Source organism: Heptranchias perlo, chromosome 2 (assembly GCF_035084215.1).
Source record: "Heptranchias perlo isolate sHepPer1 chromosome 2, sHepPer1.hap1, whole genome shotgun sequence".
NCBI classification, from domain to species: domain Eukaryota; kingdom Metazoa; phylum Chordata; class Chondrichthyes; order Hexanchiformes; family Hexanchidae; genus Heptranchias; species Heptranchias perlo.
In genome coordinates, this window is record NC_090326.1 from 117,039,691 (window position 1) to 117,062,848 (window position 23,158).

General features: G+C 43.0%; 1 protein-coding gene across 1 annotated transcript in view; it reads left to right on the forward strand.

The window, feature by feature from the left end:
* The window catches only part of dnah5l (dynein, axonemal, heavy chain 5 like), a 352,990-nt gene that overhangs the window by 110,840 nt on the left and 218,992 nt on the right, over positions 1-23,158 (forward strand). The window contains exons 27-32 of the mRNA XM_068006271.1: positions 132-335; positions 3,495-3,575; positions 3,677-4,081; positions 19,055-19,173; positions 21,621-21,757; positions 22,033-22,195. Of these exons, the coding sequence (XP_067862372.1) occupies positions 132-335; positions 3,495-3,575; positions 3,677-4,081; positions 19,055-19,173; positions 21,621-21,757; positions 22,033-22,195 (1,109 nt within the window). The remainder of the gene's footprint in view (positions 1-131; positions 336-3,494; positions 3,576-3,676; positions 4,082-19,054; positions 19,174-21,620; positions 21,758-22,032; positions 22,196-23,158) is intronic.

Sequence of the window (23,158 nt, forward strand, 5' to 3'; positions counted from 1 at the left end):
AGCTTGGTGTTTCATTACTTCAATTTTTAAGGCATTATTTCCTGTCTGCTTATAGTACAATTATTTATTTGATATTTGAGTTTAGTTTTCATGCCTGTATTTGTTATTTCTTTTTGCATGGTAATACATAGATTGAACAGAATGCTGCTCGTGAACTGGGTGATGATAGTATCCTTGGTAAGCAGGTAGTACTAAAATCCCTTGATAAACAAATCAGTGAACACAAGGATGTCACTAAGGTTGTGATCCAACTCAGTTCCATTATTTCTTCTTTGAAGACTGATGCAATAGAGGTTCTTGACAATTTCTCTCACTTCTCCCACTTATGGAGTCAGGTGAGTTTGTACCTTATTTATATTTATTTGTGTGTGCGTGAGTTTGTATCTCATCAATATTGTGTGCGTGCATGCCTGCGTGTGTGTGTGTAGACACCTTGCATCAGTTTTTTAATCTCCCTGGAAGCAGTCCAATTGATCGGCTCTTCATCCACTAGCCTAAGCATCCACCCCCTCCACCACCGGCATACCGTGGCTGCAGTGTATGCTAAATACAGGATGCACTGCAACAATTCGCCAAAGCTTCTCCCAAACCCGTGACCTCCACCACTTAAAAGGACAAGGGCAGCAGGTGCATGGGAACACCATCACCTCCAACTTTCCCTCCCAGGTCACACACCGTCATGATTTGGACATATATTGCCATTCCTTCATCGCTGGGTCAAAATCCTGGAACTCCCTACCTAACAGCATTGTGGGAACACCTTCATCACATGAACTGTAGTGGTTGAAGGAGAAGGCAGTTCACCACCAGAGTGTAACTAGGGATGGGCAATAAATGTCGATCTTGCTAGCGACGCCCACATCCTAAGAATTATTTTTTTTAAAAGATACTATATAGTCCCCATTCTGCTTCTTCAGATTCATCTATCAAAGATGTTGTCTCATCCCTGCCCAGTGGTGGTATCTGTTAACCAAGCATTAGAATTTTTCACAGATGATTATAATAATGATGTTTATGAGGATTAAAAATAGCAATTGTTCCCCATCTAGAGCCACCTCAACATTTTCTGGCAACTCCTTGTCTAGCCCTTCACGAACTTTGTTCCATGTCTAGTATGGAAGCATGTTATACACAAGAAAGGCCACCAGCCACCTTGCCTCAGAACACCTATAACTCATGCCCAATAATCTCCCACGTACTGTGTGTGGACCCTTGTAGAAAGGAGCTTGTTTAGCTTACATAGATATTGATGTAGGTTGGGTCCTTAATTTGGCCATCTTCTTTTGTTGTGATGTTTCTTTTGAGTGGCATGTATCACAGCCAAGTGGTCTTTTACAAGCTGATATCTTCAACACCACTTTCAGTTGGCCCTCCAATGGAAGAACTAGAATTCGCAACCAGGTCAAAAGGAGTTACCACATCATAAGAAACATAAGAAATAGAAGCAGGAGTAGGCCATATGGCCCCTCGAGCTGTTCATTAAGATCACGGCTGATCTTCGACCTCAACTCCACTTTCCCGCCCGATCCCCATATCGCTTGAGTCCCTTAGAGTCCCTTAGAATCCTTTCAAAGAGGATAAATGCCGGTGGCAAAAGCCAAAAAAATGTAAACACTTTATCCTGATAACCATGTTACTTCTTTCCTTCCCACTCTCTTTCTCATGATCTCTTTCCTATTTAAGTTTAATTTTATATTTCTTTCTACTTAATCAAACTTTTCTAATTATTTTCCCTAAAAAATTAAATGTTAAATACTTTCATTGCTAGGAGAGCAGGGATTTTTTAAAAAGCTGTGTTTTAATTGGTTGAAAAATAACCTTAAAAGCAAGTTTTGCAACAATTGAAAGCTCAGAACTGGCAGGTTGATATGGGTGTGTTGACCGGAGGTCACCGGTTACGGTTACTGGCTTAGTACACAGAGGAGAAGAGTCAATTCTCTCTTAATTTTCAATTCGCTTTATTAACGTTGTTAGATCATGTACATATAGTTTATACGTCTGGTTAGATATAGGCATGCAGTTTACAGCAGGTTATACAGTTTTATACTCAAACTAGGATTTAAACGCACACCCACTAGGTTTCTCTGACTAACACTCCCTGAGTGGTCACAGAATAGAAAGGATATTATATTACCCGGAAAGGAGAGCTGACGCTGGCCAGACGTTCCGTTCTCTCTCTCTTGACGTCGTCTCTACATCCCTGACATAGTCTCTACATCCCTGACGTAGGGTCTCCCACTTTCGTGATGGTTAGTCTCTGGAATTTCGCACACAATGCCACCAAGCCTGCAATTCTCCAGTTTTAACTCCAAGCCTGTCTTTTCGAATGATGCTGTCTGTCTCCTGTTGGCTTAAAGTTCCTCGAGTGGTCGGTGTTATCCCCTGATTGGCTCTGTTGCAAGGGGTTAGGTAGCATCACCTCATTACTCCTTTTCTAAATAAGGACTGGTGTCTCATCACAGTCCCTTTGTCTCTGAGAAACGTAACTTATTCAAACCGGTTCCGGCCAGCTCAGACCAGTGACTGAACTCCAGGTCACTTCAGTTCAAAAGTTAATCTCTTTGCCTGAGTGTTAGCAATTCGAAATAAACTCAGTAGTTTTCTGCAGCCCCTGGCCAACAGGTGCGTCACAGATACGATCAGATCAATTTTTAGTACATTGAGTGCCAGTAGCCTTCTGGTGCCTTGACCAAGTGTAAGCCCTGTATATGATCAATGGTGGACTATTGGATCAATGATGATTATCATAGCTGAGCCTGATTTTGTCTTTATCTTACATCCACATATGCTGACTTCCTGTGGGGTCAATAAGTAGTGATCGTGAGGATGAAACCTGATCAATTTTTCTTTCGTTCTCTTTAACTTGGTGACATTGCGACCAATAGCAATGCCCCCATTGGCTGAGATCAGATAACTCATCGTGGAGCAGGATTTTGAACCTGGAATTTTCTGATCGGTATGAATCAGTGCCAGATCCATAAAGTACATTTACACACTAAGCTATTCTGCAGCGTGTAGGTATGATGGTTACTTTCTTATATTTTTACTATGACTGAGCATTTACTCAAAATGTGCAGAGTGAACAGAGAAAAGGTGACAAAAATTATATTTTGCCTTTTTAAAAAAAACAGCTTCTGATCTTATACAGTCGTGACGAGATATTTTCATTCAAAAGTTGGCTGAAAAATTGCCGTTATAAGTAATGAAAATTCCTGACATTCTGAGGAATGTAAGGGTTAAAAGGTGCAATTTTTAAAATCTTTGATGATATCACCAAGTGATTTATTAGACTGTGCCAGGATTATCCTGAACATATCGGAACTGCCAAAGCACAGTACTTTTGCATCATCCATCTTGGTTTTTTGGGTGTTTTAAGATTGCTATATATTGATTTATATAGCAGTTCAAAGGAAGTTATTATGCTGTCACTTTCCCTAAGTGGAGTCAATTACTAAACACTTTCTGACATTTATCAAATATTATTTTTTACTCAGGATCCTGCAGAGAAAGTGAAGGAATTCATGGATTCAAAACCAATCCTCTCTCAGTTCAATGAGCAAATTGCCTATTACGCTGTACGTATAAAACAGATGATTGTTATTATGCTTTAAATGCTAATATACTATTATATTTTTTATTAAAAGAAAGTAACACTTGCGCTCTATACTTTATGTAGAAATTGGAGTCCCAGATTGATGAGTTGCCCTCTTGTTATGAAGTGGGCTCAGTTCAATTTGACACACAGCATTTGAAGCTGGCGTTGGTCCAGGAATGCCGCTCATGGAAGAGAGCTTTCGGCATAGCCTTGAACAGAAAAACTGCTATGGAAATGGATGAGATTTATTCTTTTATTGATAATCTTAGCAAACGACTGAACCGACCAATAAATGATTTGGATGACGTCCGTGGCGCCATGGCAGCACTAAAAGAAATTAGAGATGCTGAGATAAAGATTGACATGACCATTGAACCTATTGAAGAAACTTATGCCCTCCTGAATAAGCATGAGTTGCTTTTTCAAGATGGAAATGCTGAGAGAGTTGATGGATTAGCTTATGCCTGGAAGAACGTAAATGCACAGGTACCCCTAGAAATATCACTCCAGATGTACACGAAAGTGCAAGTATTTTGCTTAGGATATTACTTTTGGAGTTCATTGTTACATAAGCTATTTTAAGAATAAACCAATTTTTATTATTTGAGGGTATTTTTCCTCTTGGCAGGCCACAAATCAAGTGTAAGCAAGGGGACGGATGTGCAGGTGCCTTTTGGGCTCTGTCTCTGTCTCTTCTGTTGGGGGTGAATCCTTTTTCCTGTGGAGAAATAGCTTCTCAATGTCTCCCCACAGAGGGGGCCCTAAAATTGAGAATTCAGCAGGGTAAGAAATCACAGCTGCACACCCATGACCCAGCACTCCATGGTACTGTTCCAATGCTTTGCAACACCAATAAGAACAAAAAGAACCTCCAGGCAAGTAACAAGGAAAAAGGAGGTTTTATCTTCGGGTAGATTTGGACCAGTAATGCAGGTGGGCTGTGAATAAATGTGGAGTGATACACATAGGAACAGATAACAGTAAATGTGTGTAAATTAAAAAGGAGAGGCCCAAAGCAAAAGGATTTGGGTGTGATTGATGATCATACATTGAAACTATATGGTTAGTTTGAGGTAGTTGTTAATAAGGCAATTGGGTACTGGGGTTCATCTAAAGGGTATTGGACAACAAATCAGAGCATGTTATACTGATCAATGCTAAGGCCAACTTTGGAGTATAGTATGCAGTTTTGGATACCCTGGGGTCCATTTTCACTGCCTTCGCCTGGTGTTAATGGGGTGGTAACAGCTTCAAAATGGCATCGGTAGCCTTACCGCCCCGTGAACGCTGGCAATGCAGCCGGCTCCATTTTGAAAGGGGCCCACTACCTGGTGTCCAAAGCACCTGCCTGTTTCAGGTGATAGGTCCCTTTTAGTTGGCTCATAACTCCTGACAGGAACCCGAGCACAGAACTCAAGGAGCGGTATAATCGGAGCCATGTGTCCACCAGAGCCCTGATAAAGCAGATCTTCGGCCCTCTCAAGCAGTGGTTCTGGACTGCATGAGTTCTGCAGTCCAGCCCGAATCAAGTCTCCAAATTCATGGTCGTCTGCGATGCTCTTTAACTTTGCCCTCCAAAAGTGCCAACCCTTGGAACCACCTGGGGAGGAAGAAGTGAAGGAGACTAAGGATGATGGGGAAGATGAGGATGATGAGGAAGAAGTTGGGGGGCAGAGCTGTTAGGCAGCAATTAGTCGAGGAGAAGTTCACCCGAACAATCCCTGCCCTCTCCAATGCACCAACACTCGCTACTCCCATCTCACCAAGGTCCCTATACCCACCACATGAATGCCCTCAAAGTGCAAACATCCTTCTGTCTCACCTTACCATCAGTATGAAAGTTAAGCCAGTAGCATAGTTAACAGAAGACCAACAACACTAAGAAGAGTAACTCTTCATTTCATTATTCCACAAGATTGAAAATAGACAACTACAAATCATCCTTATGTAAAGCCCTGGTGCCTGACTTTTGTGCTCTTTCCCTTATTCTGGTGCTCCTACAAGGTGGTTCCACTGCAACTGGAGCTTAGGAGGTGGAAGGCTGCTGAACTTCCACTGAGGTGGCTGTGGTGGGCGACCTCGAGGACCTCTGGGCACAGAGGGCTTGGCCTCAGACCGCCGCATCTCACTGGTGGACGGCCCAGCTGTTTGCTTGACGCCAACAAGATCACTGGTTGATGACAGGGTAGCAAGCACGCTGCTATCCTGAGAGAGGACAGCATGTGCTTCTGCCATGATGCCACTGGCACTCTCATGGGGCTGAGCCTCAGCACTCCCACTGCTCTGTCTGAAAACAGAGTGCAGGAGTGAAGTGAAGCTCTCAAAGATCCTTTCCCATTATCTCCCTCATGGCTTGAAAGCCAGAGGAGATGGCAGCAATCTGAGCGTGAGGACAACACACATGTTGGAATTGGACTACCCTATACTCTGTGCCATTGTGCAGATGTTTGCTGGCAGGAAATCAGTGCACCTAGAAGTTCCTGGTCTATGGCCATCAGTTTTCTCCTATAGTCTGGGCTGCCAAAGTTATCCTATCTGCCCTCTGCAATAGGGCTTGGATGAGAGCTCTCCCTTGGTTGAGCTGCTTCCCGGGCCATCCGATCCCCTGTCCTTGCTCCAACAGTAGTGCTGGGTGCATCTCCCTTTGCAGACCCCCTGAACTACACGTAGTGCCATATCTGTGCTGGTCCCTGCAAGGGTAAGATCGAGTGATGCTTTTTCTTCCATAGTGCTGCCCTCTTCTTCCTCTGTTTGTGCAGGGCCCTGTTAAGCTTCTGCACCTGAAATGAAAGAGAGGGACAGTTAGTGTCAAGGATAAGCAGAGAGCAATGAATGGCTGCTGAAAGCAACTGCACTTAGTCATGCAGAGTGTGTTGGGTGATATCGTAGTGGGATAAGGTAAGATGCAAAATTCCCTTTGGTGCACATCTTCCAGGCTTGCCAGTGGCCGCAGCCCTAACTCACCCCCGCCCATGATGTCTAGGACCTCCTCCTCGAGTGGGGACAGGACATGGATCTCCTTTCTCCTGTACATGCCTGCTCTCTTGTGTTATGTGCCAGCTTGTCAAGCAAGAAAGAAGGGAGTGTGTTAATGGTAGCCTAGTGAGATGTTTTGAGGATGTGCATTTCGTGGATGCAGTGAGAAAGGTGGCAGAGGTGTGGGGCAGTGAGGGATGAAATAATGAGGAGACTAGCAGGTATGGAGTGTGTGAGGAGCAGCAGGAGGAGGTAGTGAAGTGTGCTGCATTGATTGGAGGAGAGTGAAGGAAAGTGAGGGAGGGAAGACTTATGAGTAGGGTGGTTTCAGGTGGTGCAGAGCTGAGGAGAGAGTAATGCAAGATCTGAGTTAGGAGTCCTACCTTAACAACCCGGCTGAGGCCATTGAACCTCTTGCGGCATTGCAGCCATGTCCTGGGTGCAGTGCTCCTGGCATTGACCTCCTCTGCCACCTCTTGCCACTGTGGCCTGGCCACTTGTCCGGAGGCTCTTTGCGCCTCTGTGGGAACAGCACCTCACTCCTCTGGTGGACTGTCTCCATCAGGACTCAGTGCAGCATCTGAGAACCTGGGGCCCCTCACAGCATCCGTTTCAGGCATCTCTGAAGCGCCCACAACAGCTTCTAGTGTTTGGCACCCAAAGTACACCTCCCCTTTAAGAGGTGCAGGCTACCTTTAAATAGCGGCATGGACATGTCATTTTCCGGGTCCTGCTTAGGGGAGCTGCCAATAAACAGACCGCCTATTCAATGTTAATGAGGCGCGAGGACTAATTTACTTAATAGTGCTAATGTGTTCAGGCGCAGGCTGTATGCGCAGTGCCAAAAACAGGCGCGGATCAATTTCTATCCTAGTATTTTTAACATCTAATAGATATATATTTATTTCATGCTGCTTTTTACCACTTTGGCTTGGTGATGCACTAAAATCGCACTAAGTGAAAAGATTCTGAAAAATCACAAAAAGAGATGCAATGTTGATTTCACTACTAACTTTGCAGAAGTAGAAAATAAATTAGAGGCAGCTGAATAAAACATAAGGGCAATTTTTTTTAACTGATAAGTTGGTTGGTGATAGCGCGAAATGGATGAGCAGGGCTCGGAAATCTATATTGTCAGATCCCCACCTGATTGTGCAGCGCTAGAATCTTCCATGTGGCCTTTCAGGTTGGCCTAAAGTGCTTTGGCAAATTCTGCTTCGTTTTAACTTTATAATGTTGTTGTTTATACTAGCAGACCTCTTGTGGCATTGCTCACGTGGGTTGGAAGATATTCTGTTATAACAATGGGAGTGTTTATGTAGGTAACATTAGGGCCTAATTTACAGAGACTGAATTAGTCAAATTTCATTTTTGTTACATGGAATTCTAGCATTTTACTGGCGTTTTAGGGACTGAGTTCCACGCACAGTCCATCATTCTGTTAAAACTAAATGAGTGGCCTTTATTTCATATATACATATTATATATTTATTTCATTTACTTACATATTTTACTTTTATCCTTTACTTGTTTTAAAGTTGAAAACAGAATCATGAGGGGGAATTTTACCTCTTCCCCACTTGGCGGGAACGGGCCGGGGAGCAGTCAAAATTTCCTGTTCTGTTCCTGCCAACTTCCAATTTTAACGCAGCTGGTTTTTGCTGCGTTAAAATTGGATAAGACACTGCCAGAATCTGATCGGACGGAGCTTCATTCATAAATGCTATTCGGGGACCTATGATGTCAATAGGACTCGATGGGATTTTAACCTGCCCTGAGTGGGTCATCCACTGCAGCTGCCCTGCTCAGTGACACCTTGTCTGAATCCAAGGGCTCCCACCCTCACCCGCGAGACCCTGCCGAACACCTCCCCCCTGTGACATACGTGCAGGCCAGCAAGCCTTGCTGTAGTGCCAGTGGGTGGGCCACCTGAACTTAAGAACATAAGAAATAGGAGCAGGAGTGGGCCATATGGCCCCTCGAGCCTGCTGTTCCATTCAATCAGATCGTGGCTGATCTTCGACCTCAACTCCACTTTCCTGCCCGATCCCCATATATCTTGATTCACCTAGAGTCCAAAAATCAATCTATCTCAGCCTTGAATATATTCAATGACTCAGCATCTACAGCCCTCTGGGGTAGAGAATTCCAAAGATTCACAACCCACTGCGTGAAGAAATTCCTCCTCATCTCAGTGTTGAATGGCCGACCCCTTATCCTGCGACTATGCCCCCTAGTTCTAGACTCTCTAGCCAGGGGAAACAATCTCAGCATCTTCCCTGTCAAGTCCCTGAATAATCTTATATGTTTCAATGAGATCACTTCTCATTCTTCTAAACTCCAGAGAGTATAGGCCCATTTTACTCAACCTCTCCTCATAGGACAACCCTCTCATCCCAGGAATTAATCTAGTGAACCTTCATTGCACCGCCTCCAAGGCAAGTATATCTTTCCTTAGATAAAGAGACCAAAACTGTACGCAGTACTCCAGGTGAGGTCTCTGTACAACTGTAGTAAGACTTCATAACTCTTGTACTCCAACCCCTTTGCAATGAAGGCCAACATGCCATTTGATTTCCTATTTGCCTGCTGTACCTGCATACTAACTTTTTATGTTTCTTGTATGAGGACACTCAAGTCTCTCGAGGACACCAACATTTAATAGTTTCTCACCATTTAAAAAATATTGTGATTTTCTATTCTTCCTACCAAAGTGAATAACCTCACATTTCCCCACATTATACTCCATCTGCCACCTTCTTGCCTGTCTCTTAACCTGTCTCAATCCCTTTGCAGACTCTTTGTGTCTTCCTCACAGCTTGCTTTCCCACTTAGCTTTGTGTCATCAGCAAAGTTGGATACATTATACTCGGTCCCTTCATCTAAGTCATTAATATAGATTGTAAATAGCTGAGGTCCAAGCACCGATCCTTGCGACATCCCATCAATTACAGCCTGCCAACCTGAAAATGACCGGTTTATCCCTACTCTCTGTTTTCTGTCCTTTAACCAATCCTCTATCCATGCTAATATACTACCCCCAACCCCATGAGCCCTTACCTTGTGTAACAACCTTTTATGTGGCATTATCGAATGCCTTTTGAAAATCCAAATATACTACATCCACTGCTTCCCCTTTATCTACCCTGCTAGTTACATCCTCAAAAAACTTTAATAAATTTGTCAAACACAGTTTTCCTTTCATTACACCATGTCAACTCTGCCTAATCGTATTATGATTTTCTAAGCGTTCTGTTATCACTTCCTTAATAATGGATTCCAGCATTTTCCCGACGACCGATTTTAGGCTAACTGGCCTGTAGTTCCCTGTTTTCTCTCTCCCTCCCTTCTTGAATAGCAGGGTAACATTTGCTACCTTCCAGTCCACTGGGACCGTTCCAGAATGTAGAGAATTTTGGAAAATGATAACCAATACATCCACTATCTCTGCAGCCACCTCTTTTAGAACCCTAGGATGTAGGCCATCAGATCCAGGGGATTTGTTGGTTTTTAGTCCCATTAGTTTGTCCAGTACTTTTTTTCTAGCACTATTAATTGTTTTAAGTTCCTCACTCTTTACCCCTTGGTTCCCCACTATTTTTGGTATGCTTTTTGTGTCTTCTACTGTGAAGACAGATACAAAATATTTGTTTAACGGATGTGCCATTTCCTGATTCCCCATTAGAATGTCTCCTGACTCAGCCTCTAAGGGACCAACGTTTACTTTTGCTACTCTCTTCCTTTTTACATACTTGCAGAAGCTCTTACAATCCATTTTTATATTTCTTGCTAATTTACTTTCATATTCTATTTTCTCTCTTTTTATCAATTTCTTGGTCGTCCTTTGTTGGTTTCTAAAACTCTCCCAATCCCTAGGCTTATTACTCTTGGCAACATTATAGGCCTCTTCTTTCAATCTAATGCTTTCCTTAACTTCATTAGTTAGCCATGGGTGGATCACTTTTCCCGTGGAGCTTTTATCTCTCAATGGAATGTATATTTGTTGAGAATATAGAAATATTTCTTTAAATGTTTGCCATTGCTTTTCAACTGTCAAACCCTTTAATTTAATGTCCCAATCTACCTTTGACAACTCATCCCTCATACCTATATAATTGGCTTTATTTAAGTTTAAGACTCTAGTTTCTGACTTAAGTACGTTATTTTCAAACTCACTATAAAATTCTATCATATTATGATCACTCTTCCCCAGAAGTTCTTTTACTGTGAGATTACTAATTAACCCTATCTCATTACACAATACAGGATCTAAAATTGCCTGTTCCCTGCTTGGTTCCATAACATATTGCTCTAGGAAACCATCTCGAATACATTCCATGAACTCGTTTTCCAAACTACCTTTGCCAATTTGATTTGCCCAGCCGATATGCAGATTAAAGTCCCCCATGATGACTGCATTTCCTTTGTTAGAAGCTCCTATTATTTCATGATTAATACTCTGTCCAACGGTGTTGCTACTATAAGAGGGCATAAAAACTACTCCTACCAGTGTTTTCTGCCCCTTGTTATTTTTAATTTCCACCCGTATTGATTCGACTTCCTGATCTTCTGAGCCAAGATCCTTTCTCACCACTGTCCTTATGTCATCCTGTATTATTAGGGCTACAACCCCTCCTTTTCCATTCTGCCTGTCTTTTCTAAATGTCATGTACCCTGGAATATTTAGTTCCCAACCTTGGTCATTTTGCAACTATGTCTCTGTAATGGCTATTAGGTCAAACCCATTTATCTCTATTTGTGCAATTAATTCATCTGTCTTGTTACGAATGCTCCATGCATTCAGATAAAGAGCCTTTAATTTTGACTTTTTACCATTTCTTCCTGCTTTGACATCAAGGCAGCATTTGACCAAATGTGGCACTAAGGAGCCCTAGTAAAATTGAAGTCAATGGGAATCAGGGGGAAAACTCTCCAGTGACTGAAGTCATACCTAGCACAAAGGAAGAAGGTAGTGGTTGTTCGAGGCCAATCATCTCAGCCCCAGGACATTGCTCCATGAGTTCCTCAGGACAGTGTCCTAGGCCCAACCATCTTCAGCTGCTTCATCAATGACCTTCCCTCCATCATATGTTCAGAAATGAGGATGTTCGCTGATGATTGCACAGTGTTCAGTTCCATTCGCAACCCCTCAGATAATGAGGCAGTCCATGCCCGCATGCAGCAAGACCTGGACAACATCCAGGCTTGGACTGATAAATGGCAAGTAACATTCGCGCCAGACAAGTGCCAGGCAATGACCATCTCCAACAAGAGAGAGTCTAACCACCTCCCCTTGACATTCAATGGCATTACCATCACCAAATCCCCCACCATCAACATCCTGGGGGTCACCATTGACCAGAAACTTAACTGGACCAGCTACAAGAGCAGGTCAGAGACTGGGTATTCTGTGGCCAGTGCATCATCTCCTGACTCCCCAAAGCCTTTCCACCATCTACAAGGCACAAGTTAGGAGTGTGATGGAATACTCTCCACTTACCTGGATGCGTGCAGCTCCAACAACACTCAAGCTCGACACCATCCAGAACAAAGCAGCCCCTTGATTGGCACCCCATCCACCACCCTAAACATTCAATTCCTTCACCACTGGCGCACCATGGCTGCAGTGTATACCATCTACTGGATGCACTGCAGCAACTCGCCAAGACTTCTTCGACAGCACCTCCCAAACCCACGACCTCTACCACCTAGAAGGACAAGGGCAGCGACGCAAGGGAACAACACCACCTGTACGTTCCCCTCCAAGTCACACACCATCCCGACTTGAAAATATATCGCCGTTCCTTCATCTTCGCTGAGTCAAAACCCTGGAACTCCCTACCGAACAGCACTGTGGGAGAACCTTCATCACACGGACTGCAGTGGTTCAAGATGGCGGCTCACCACCACCTTCTCAAGGGCAATTGGGGATGAGCAATAAATGCTGGCCTTGCCAGTGATGCCCACATCCTATGATGGAATGAAAAGAAATTGTTGTTGCACTATTATTGATAAAATTCTGTCCCTTCCTGCCATATTCTGTTTATCTTTACCCAAGTCACTGCACTGTTCTATTGTCTTAATTTTTCTCATTAGATTTCTAAATTTCCCTTCACCTGACCCCTACCCCTTTTTAGTTTAAAGCCCTGTCTACAGTCCCAGTTATTCGATTTGCAGTCCTTGCTCTCATCCATACAGTTAGCAAGTACCTCATATCTGTTGGACAAAGCTGAGTCTCCATCACTAGATCCTGGTCCCCTTACCTGCCTGACTCGCAGTCAGACCCTCCTCTCCCTGAACACTGAAAGTATCTAAACTACTACCTAATCTAGTTCTTCTCCCACGAGCCATCCAATTGCCACTTTCCACCCGTTTTGTGAAGGCAGCTGAACAGTTGCATGTAATTGAGGCCAAGGAATTAAAATATCCCGGGCGTAAAATTTATGCCAGTGGGTGCGTTTCACAGGCCCCATCGCCCCCGTCCACACAAAAGCTACTCCCTCACTCAAGTTCTTCTTTTCATACTTTGACTGTAATCAAAGCAGCTGATGCACAGCTTACCTGCTAGCTGTCTCCGTTATATATTTATGAAAAATGTCCCTCAAAAATCAGGCTTAAAGAGAACTGACAGCTATCAGCAGGCTGCACATGAATGTACTTAACATGTAACATATGTGCAACATTTTTAAAAAGTGCTTGAAGAGAGCTGTTGCTTATAAGCATACATAGGAGCCAGGAGCAAGCAGATTGTGTAAAACTGCTCTGAGTGCAGCTGGGACACAACAAGAAGTCTGTTGGGCTGCCGCCTGTTAATTTTTCTGGCTGTTGCAGACATCTTCTTCTTCCTGTTGATAAAACTGCCCCAGCATAAGTTGGATGGTTTTAATAGGAAGAAGGAGAAACTCAAATGCTTGGAGCCACTTTGGAAAGCAATTCAGTAGGGTAAATGAAATATTAAACACAGCGTGATTCAAATTCTCATTCCTCATCAAAGTGTAGCTTTCACATAATGATAAGAATGAAATGCTGCAGTTGTTCCTTTTAAGTTGTAGATGATGAGTATCCTGTTCATTTATATCCTTTGAAGGTGCAAAAAAAATCTAGGATGATACCAGAACAGAGAGGTTATACCTATCAGGAAAGATTGAACAGGCTGGGGCTCTTTTCTCTAGAAAAGAGAAGACTGAGGGGTGACCTAATAGAGGTCTTTAAGATTATAAAAGGGTTTGATGGGGCAGAGGTATAGAAGATGTCCCCACTCAGAATCATATGTTATGGCACAGAAGGAGGCCTTTTGGCCCATCGTGTCCGCGCCGGCCGAGAAAGAGCTATCCAGCTTAATCCCACTTTCCAGTACTTGGTCCGTAGCCCTGTAGGTTTCGGCACTTCAAGTGCACATCCAAGTACTTTTTAAATGAGTTGAGGGTTTCTGCCTCTATCACCCTTTCAGGCAGTAAGTTACAAATCCCCATCACCCCCTGGGTGAAAAAGGTTTCTCCTCAGTTCCCCACTAATCATTCTATCAATTACTTTAAATCTGCGCCCCCTGGCCACTGACCCCTCTGCTAAGGGAAATAGGTCCTCTCTATCCATTCTATCTAGGCACCTCATAAGCATTTGCAACCATCGCCAGCCAGAAGTGCCGAGTGGATGATCCATCTCGGCCTCCTCCCGATATCCCCACCATCACAGAAGCCCGTCTTCAGCCAATTTGATTCACTCCACGTGCTATCAAGAAACGGCTGAGTGCACTGGATACAGCAAAGGCTATGGCCCCGACAACATCCCAGCTGTAGTGCTGAAGACTTGTACTCCAGAACTAGCTGTGTCTCTAGCCAAGCTGTTCCAGTACAGCTACAACACTGGCATCTACCCGACAATGTGGAAAATTGCCCAGGTATGTCCTGTCCACAAAAAGCAGGACAAATCCAATCTGGCCAATTACCACCCCATCAGTCTACTCTCAATCATCAGCAAAGTGATGGAAGGTGTCGTCGACAGTGCTATCAAGCGGCACTTACTCACCAATAACCTGCTCACTGATGCTCAGTTTGGGTTCCGCCAGGACCACTCGGCTCCAGACCTCATTACAGCCTTGGTCCAAACATGGTCAAAAGAGCTGAATTCCAGAGGTGAGGTGAGAGTGACTGCCCTTGACATCAAGGCAGCATTTGACCGAGTGTGGCATGAAGGAGCCCTAGTAAAATTGAAGTCAACGGGAATCAGGGGGAAAACTCCCCAGTGGCTGGAGTCATACCTGGCATAAAGGAAGATGGTAGTGGTTGTTGGAGGCCAATCATCTCAGCCCCAGGATATTGCTGCAGGTGTTCCTCAGGGCAGTGTCCTATGCCCAACCATCTTCAGCTGTTTCATCAATGATGTTCCCTCCATCATAAGGTCAGAAATGGGGATGTTCGCTGATAATTGCAGTGTTCAGTAGCATTCGCAACCCCTCAGATAATGAAGCAGTCCGAGCCCACATGCAGCAAGACCTGGACAACATCCAGGCTTGGGCTGATAAATGGCAAGTAACATTCGCGCCAGACAAGTGCCAGGCAATGACCATCTCCAACAAGAGAGAGTCTAACCACCTCCCCTTGACATTCAACGGCAGTACCATCGCCGAATCTCCCACCATCAACATCCTGGGGGTCACCATTGACCAGAAACTTAACTGAACCAGCCACATAATGAATGAGGCTGGATATTCTGCAGCGAGTGACTCACCTCCTGACTCCCCAAAGCCTTTCCACCATCTACAAGGCACAAGTCAGGAGTGTGATGGAATACTCTCCACTTGCCTGGATGAGTGCAGCTCCAACAACACTCAAGAAGCTCGACACCATCCAGGACAAAGCAGCCCACTTGATTGGCACCCCATCCACCACCCTAAACATTCACTCCCTTCACCACCGGCGCACTGTGGCTGCAGTATGTACCATCCACAGGATGCACTGCAGCAACTCGCCAAGGCTTCTTCGACAGCACCTCCCAAACCCGCGACCTCTACCACCTAGAAGGACAAGGGCAGCAGGCACATAGGAACAACACCACCTGCAGGTTCCCCTCCAAGTCACACACCATCCTGACTTGGAAATATTTCGCCGTTCCTTCATCGTCGCTGGGTCAAAATCCTGGAACTCCCTTTCTAACAGCACTGTGGGAGAACCGTCACCACACGGACTGCAGCGGTTCAAGAAGGCGGCTCAGCACCACCTACTCAAGGGCAATTAGTGATGGGCAATAAATGCTGGCCTCACCAGCGGCACCCACATCCCATGAATGAATAAAAAAAAATAATAATTTTATACACCTCAATTAAATCTCCCCTCAGGTTCCTTTGTTCCAAAGAAAACAACCACAGCCTATCCACTCTTTTCTCATAGCTAAAATTCTCCAGTGCTGGCAACATCCTTGTAAATCTCCTCTGTACCCTCTCTAGTGCAATCACATCTTTCCTGTAATGTGGTGACCAGAACTGTACGCAGTACTCTAGCTGTGGCCTAACTGGTGTTTTATATAGTTTTAGTATAACCTCTCTGCTCTTGTATTCTATGCCTCAGCTAATAAAGGAAAGTATCCCTTATGCCTTCTTATCCAACTTACCTACCTGTCCTGCTACCTTCATGGATCTGTTGACTTGCACCCCAAGATCCCTCTGTGCCTCTACACCTTTCAGTATCCTCCCATTTATTGTGTACTCCCTTGCCTTGTTTGCCCTCCCCAAGTGCATTACCTCACACTTCTCTGGATTGAATTCCATTTGCCACTTTTCTGCCCACCTGACCAGTCCATTGATTTCTTCCTGTAGTCTACAGCTTTCCTCCTCACTTTCAGCCACATGGCCAATTTTAGTATCATCTGCAAACTACTTGATCATGTTCCCTACATCCAGGTCCAATTCATTAATACGTACCACAAAAAGCAAGGGACCTAGTACTGAGCCCTGCAGAACCCCACTGGAAACAGCCTTCCAGTTGCTAAAACATCCGTCAACCATTACCTTTTGCTTGCTGCCACTGAGCCAATTTTGGATCCATCGAGCCACTTTTCCTCGGATCCCATGGGCTTTTACTTTTATGATCAGTCTGCCATGTGGTCGAAGGTTGTTTTTGTGACTGGAAGCCTGTGGCCAGTGGGGTACCACAGGGATCTGTGCTGGGTCCCTTGCTGTTTGTGGTCTACATTAATGACTTGGATATGAATGTAAAAGGTATGATCAGTAAGTTCGCTGATGATACAAAAATTGGTAGGGTGGTAAATAGCGAGGAGGATAGCCTCAGTTTGCAGGACGATATAGATGGGTTGGTCAGATGGGCGGAACAGTGGCAGATGGAATTTAACCCGGAAAAGTGCGAGGTGATGCACTTTGGAGGGACTAACAAGGCAAGGGAATACACAATGAATGGGAGGACCCTAGGCAAGACAGAGGGTCAGAGGGATCTTGGTGTGCAAGTTCACAGATCCCTGAAGGCGGCGGAACAGGTAGATAAGGTGGTAAAGAAGGCATATGGGATACTTGCCTTTATTAGCCGAGGCATAGAATATAAGAGCAAGGAGGTTATGATGGAGCTGTATAAAACACTGGTTAGGCCACAGCTGGAGTACTGTGTGCAGTTCTGGTCGCCACACTACAGGAAGGATGTGATCGCTTTGGAGAGGGTGCAGAGGAGATTCACCAGGATGTTACCAGGGCTGGAGCGCTTCAGCTATGAAGAGAGACTGGGAAGATTGGGTTTGTTTTCCTTGGAGCAGAGGAGGCTGAGGGGGGACATGATTGAGGTGTACAAAATTATGAGGGGCACAGATAGGATGGATACTAAGGAGCTTTTTCCCTTTGTTGAGTGTTCTATAACAAGGGGACATAGATTCAAGGTAAAAGGCGGGAGGTTTAGAGGGGATTTGAGAAAGAACTTTTTCACCCAGAGGGTGGTTGGAGTCTGGAACTCACTGCCTGAAAGGGTTGTGGAGGCAGGAACCCTCACAACATTCAAGAAGCATTTGGATGAGCACTTGAAATGCCATAGCATACAAGGCTACGGACCAAATGCTGGAATATGGGATTAGAGTAGACAGGGCTGATGGCCGGCGCGGACACGATGGGCCGAAGGGCCTCTATCCGTGCTGTATGACTCTATGACTCTATGACTCTAAAAGCCTTGCTAAAATCCATGTAGACTACTTCAAATGCATTACTCTCATCGACCCTCCTTGTTACCTCCTCAAAAAATGCAATCAAGTTGTTGAGACATGACCTTCCCTTAACAAATCCATGCTGACTGTCCTTGATTAACCCTTGCCTTTCTTATTGACGATTTATGCTGTCCCTCAGAATTGATCATTTGCCCACCACCGAGGTTAGACTGACTGGCCTATAATTACTCGTTCTATCCCTTTCTCCCTTTTTAAACAATGGTACAATGTTAGCAGTCCTCCAATCCTCAGGCACCACGCTTATAGCCAGGGAGGAATCAGAAAATGATGGCCAGAGCCCCCGTTATTTCCTCCAATGCTTCTCTTAACAGCCTGGGATACATTTCATCTGGGCCTGATGGTTTATCTACTTTCAAAGATGCTAAACCCTTCTCTCTTCCTCTCTCACTATGTTTATCCCACCCAATATTTCACACTCCTCCTCCTTAGCTATAATCTCTGCATCGTCCCCCTCTTTTGTGAAGACTGATGCAAAGTATTTTGGGGGAGACCAGAACCAGGGGCTATAAGTATAAGATAGTCACTAATAAATCCAATAGGGAATTCAGGAGAAACTTCTTTACCCAGAGAGTGAATAGAACGTGGTACTCGCTACCACATGGAGTAGATGAGATGACTAGCATAGATGCATTTAAGGGGAAGCTAGATAAACACATGAGGGAGAAAGGAATGGAAGGATATGTTGATGGGGTTAGATGAAGAAGGGTGGGAGGAGGCTCGTGTGGAGCATAAACACCGGCATGGACCTGTTGGGCCAAATGGCCTTATTATGTGCCGTACATTCTATGTAATTCTATATAATTCTGTGAAATGTTTCTTAGTATTTGGCCTTCTGTTGTGGAATCCAGAGACAGAAATTACTGACCAATCAAAAAAATCTACTTCAAAATAAATGTAAATATCTGCAGCAAAATCTGGAATTTGATTTCTTTCTAAGAAATTCAGAAGTATACACATCAAATTACCACACAAAACTGCTTGACTTCCAAATATCTACAAAACTGTGTAGTAATTTTGGTAAGAATTTTAGGCCCTCTTCAGTTTCAATCCCAGGATTAGGATTCACAACAGATAACCCATAGTGCACGAATAAACTTTAAACTACACGGTAAACTGATAAATGATATAAAGTACGCCTACTTGTGCTCAGGAGAAAGGCCAAGATGTTAAGGTTTATTATTCGGAGAGAATTATCATTATTAATTGCTATTTGTGTTTTATGTCTGTCAGTTCACAGCTATCTAACCATCCAAAACTTCTATGTGACAGGTTGTGCAGACACAGAATATACTTTTAAAAGTGGAGCCTGCAATGAAGACTGATCTGTTAGATGGGGTAAAAATCTTCCAAACTGATGTTCAGGATTTTTATCAAGACTATGATATAAAGTAAGTGCTGGAGGACAACATTATGTAATAGGAAATAGAACAACATCATGTAATGCAAACAATACTGTAGGAGAAAGGACTGTAGATATAAAATACCTACCCTCTTGCATATCATACCGCTTTCCTGTTTTAATGCATTTCCATTTGTAGACTGAATCTTAATTGAGAGTTTCTCCTACTGGAATCAGATATGGATTGTATATCTAACATCAGGCGGGGCATGGCAGTGGAGGGCCACTCAAATGAATTTTTTAAATAAACTGATCAGGAACTGTTTTTTCTCTTTCTAATGAATCCCTTTCAGTTTTAGTGTATTCATAGCACAACTTAACAGGGACTGCATTAAAAAGATAACACCCGCTCCCTATTGGTCTCCCAATCAATGGCAACTGGCAGACAAGGTCAGTGGGGATCGCTTCATCTGACATCAGTGATGTAAAGAGGATGCCACAAGTTTCTGAAATAAAAACAGAAAATGCTGGAAAAGCTCAGCAAATGAGGCAGCATCTGTGGAGAAAGAAACAGAATTAACGTTTCAGGTTGAAGACCTTTCGTCAGATCTGGAAAATGTTAAAGAGTTAAAGCTTTTAAGAAAATACAGAACCAGGGAAAGTGGCGGTGGGGAAGGAAAGAAAAGGGAAAGTGTGTGATAGGGTAGAGGGCAAGAGTGATTAAATGACAAAAGGGATGATGGTGCAAGGCAAGGAAGGTGGTAATGGGACAGATTAAGAAATAAAAGATTGGTCAGGAGTAGCTGTGAATGGCAACAGTAGAACCCTTACCACAAGTTTCTGAATCTATTTAGTTTTTTTTTGTTGGTATAAAGCATATATACCAATGCATTTTCCTATTCAAAGATGTTACAAATGATGAGTCTGCCTCATGTATTCTCTAGGATTTAGCAGCGTTGGTCACTCTGTAAGCAGTCCCCACATCTTGTATACAGGTGTGTGCTTATACTTCCTAATATTTTATCATATGATAATGAAACCCAGAGGTGTAACAATAGGAACCCCTTGTGAGTTGAACTCGATATCATGTCTTTCACATGCACTTCCCTAATTTTTCAGTAAGTGGACTGAAAACAGTTTATTGAGATGAGGCCAGATATGAATCATTGAGCTGCTTTATTTTACAGGCAGCAAGTGAATGTACAGCATAATAGTTATAATCAGAATTCATTTGACTTCCAACCCTTCTTTGTAAATAAGAAAAACAATAAACTAAGCAGCCCTGTCTCAGTTACTGAGCTAAATAATGCTTGTTTTTAGTCTGTCCCAGCATTGAAGCAGACTCAGGCTTACACAGACCTGGTTGGCACTATAAACTCCCTAGGCTTTTTTTTGCTTTTCTCTTAAACCATCCATCTTGACAACTTTGAACATGAGCTTTTCTTTTCTTTCTGTTACTTCTGACTACATGAAGTGGGTAAGCTACTCCTCCAATTTCTTTCCTATTCAGTAATTCACCAGAAGACCTGTCAATAAAACCAGCAACCCAACAAGAGTGGATTCTCAGCAGACACTCCACGTTGTGCGCAAGTGTATAGAGCATGCTAACAATAACTGGGGTGGATGTTCATAAGAAGCCAGAGATGAGATAACAAATTAATTATTATCCCTGGTCATTGTGTAAATGCATCAATACCTGGATCATTGACATATAAACATCTCGTGTTCTCAGTGGCTGCAGCATATGGCTATAAGGAGAATTTTAAATCTGTGTGAACCCATTTTAATTTAAAACACACCATTTAAATGTAACTTATTTCCAAATCCTTTCTGTGGGGAAATGGTCAAACAATCCCAAAATGTGACAAAAGATAACATAGGTAAGAACTGCTCAGATCAAATGCTCAAGGTAGGGTAAATAGAAGGAATATGAAAAGATACATGTAAGACTGTTTTCATTTCCTCCCTAGGTCTTAGACACAGCTGCCCTGGCAGATGTTAGATACCTCAGTGTAAAATAGAAATCAAATCTGTGACCTTTTAGATTTTTTTGGTTTTATGCTACACCATGCAGTGCTCTTATCATATAAACCACCAGGGAACATGATGACTCCCTTTGTAACAAAGTTACAATGAGGGTCAAAAACTAATGATACCAGCTCATATGTATCAGAACCCTTGGTGAATATTTGGGTGACAATGCATAAGGTATGTAGAAGTGATCCTTGTCAGAAAAATGAGATTTTCTGATGATCCTTTTTAAGGAACAGTACAATTGAAAGATGCACTGGACCATCTATAGTGAATTACTTTGTGATGGATTGTTTGGTTTATCTTCATATTGAAGAAGAATTATTGAAGAAAAAGAAAGTTATAGTCACAACCTGCTGAACAATTTGTTAGTGCTCATATTGTCCAAACTATTGAGAGCAGAATCCAAGTGTTGCTGAGAAAACGTAGTAATTTGTTGTGTAATTACGTGTTTTCTCATCGCAGAGGCCCTGGTGTTGAAGGCCTTCCACCTCGAGAAGCTAGCGACAGGCTGCAGATCTTTCAGGCAAGATTTGATGAGCTCTGGCGGAAATTTACCACTTATTCTGGAGGAGAAGAACTTTTTGGGCTGCCTGTTATTGGTAACAATTGTCTGTCTATTATTAGTACATCTGTTGCTCATTTAGTTTTCTACAGTTTAAATAAAATGAGTACAAAGCTTTGTGCTATAATTGGGAAAATAACTTTCTCCTTACAAAAAGAAATTGACTTAATATGTTACAGTATCTTATGATATACATCTGATACGACAGCATTTGTGTTAAAAAATTTTGAGGACAAAATATAGAAAAATGCTTTTTTGAAGTACTCTGGGGATAAAATTGTACACACTGTTTTTCTTTATGTTATGAAATAGATTATCCTGACTTGCAGAGAATCAAACGTGAACTCACATTACTTCAGAAATTGTATGGTCTTTATAATTCAGTCGTCGATAGTGTCAGTGGTTACAATGACATTTTGTGGAGTGAGTTGGATGTTGAAAAAATCAATAATGAACTTCTGGATTTTCAGAACAAGTATGTAGAGTTTACACAGAATATACTTTATTTCAATTAACAGTTGTCCTTTGGCATTGCTCATGGTGAGTCAGAGGATACAGTGTTTTATAACAATAAGGGGATAACATCAAGGCCACTGATTTACAATGACTGAATAAGAATATTTCATCTTTATCAAATGGTAATACCATTCATCAAAATTATGGTTGTGTTAAATCTAACAGTTGGTAGATCTGTATTTATGCAGTGAAAATATTTCTAGGGATGATTTAGTCTGCTCTCTATCTGAGTGAGTACTGCACATACTTGGTTAGAGAGAGTTCTATGCACACTTGATTAGAAAGAATCCTGTACTTGCTTGGTTAGATAGAGAATTGCAAATGCTTGGTTAGACAGAGATCTGTACGCTTGGTTAGACAGAGATCTGTATGCTTGGTTAGACAGAGATCTGTATGCTTGGTTAGACAGAGATCTGCACATGCTTAGTTAGACAGAGATTTGCACATGCTTAGTTAGACAGAGATCTGTACATGCTTGGTTAGTCAGAGATCTGCACATGCTTAGTTAGACAGAGATTTGCACATGCTTAGTTAGACAGAGATCTGTACATGCTTGGTTAGTCAGAGATCTGCACATGCTTGGTTAGACAGAGATCTGTATGCTTGGTTAGACAGCGATCTGTACATGCTTGGTTAGACAATGATCTGTACATGCTTGGTTAGACAGCGATCTGTACATGCTTGGTTAGACAATGATCTGTACATGCTTGGTTAGAGAGAGCTCTGTATGTTTGTTTAGAAAAAAAAAACTCTGCACATCCTTGTTTAGAGAGAGCTTTGTATATACTTAGTTGGACAGAGCACTGCATACCTGGTGAGAGAGAGCTCTGTTTATGCTTCATTAGAAAGAGCTCTGTACATGTTCAGTTAGAGAGTACTTTTGCATGCTTGGTTAGAGAATGCTCTTTGCATGCTTGCTAGA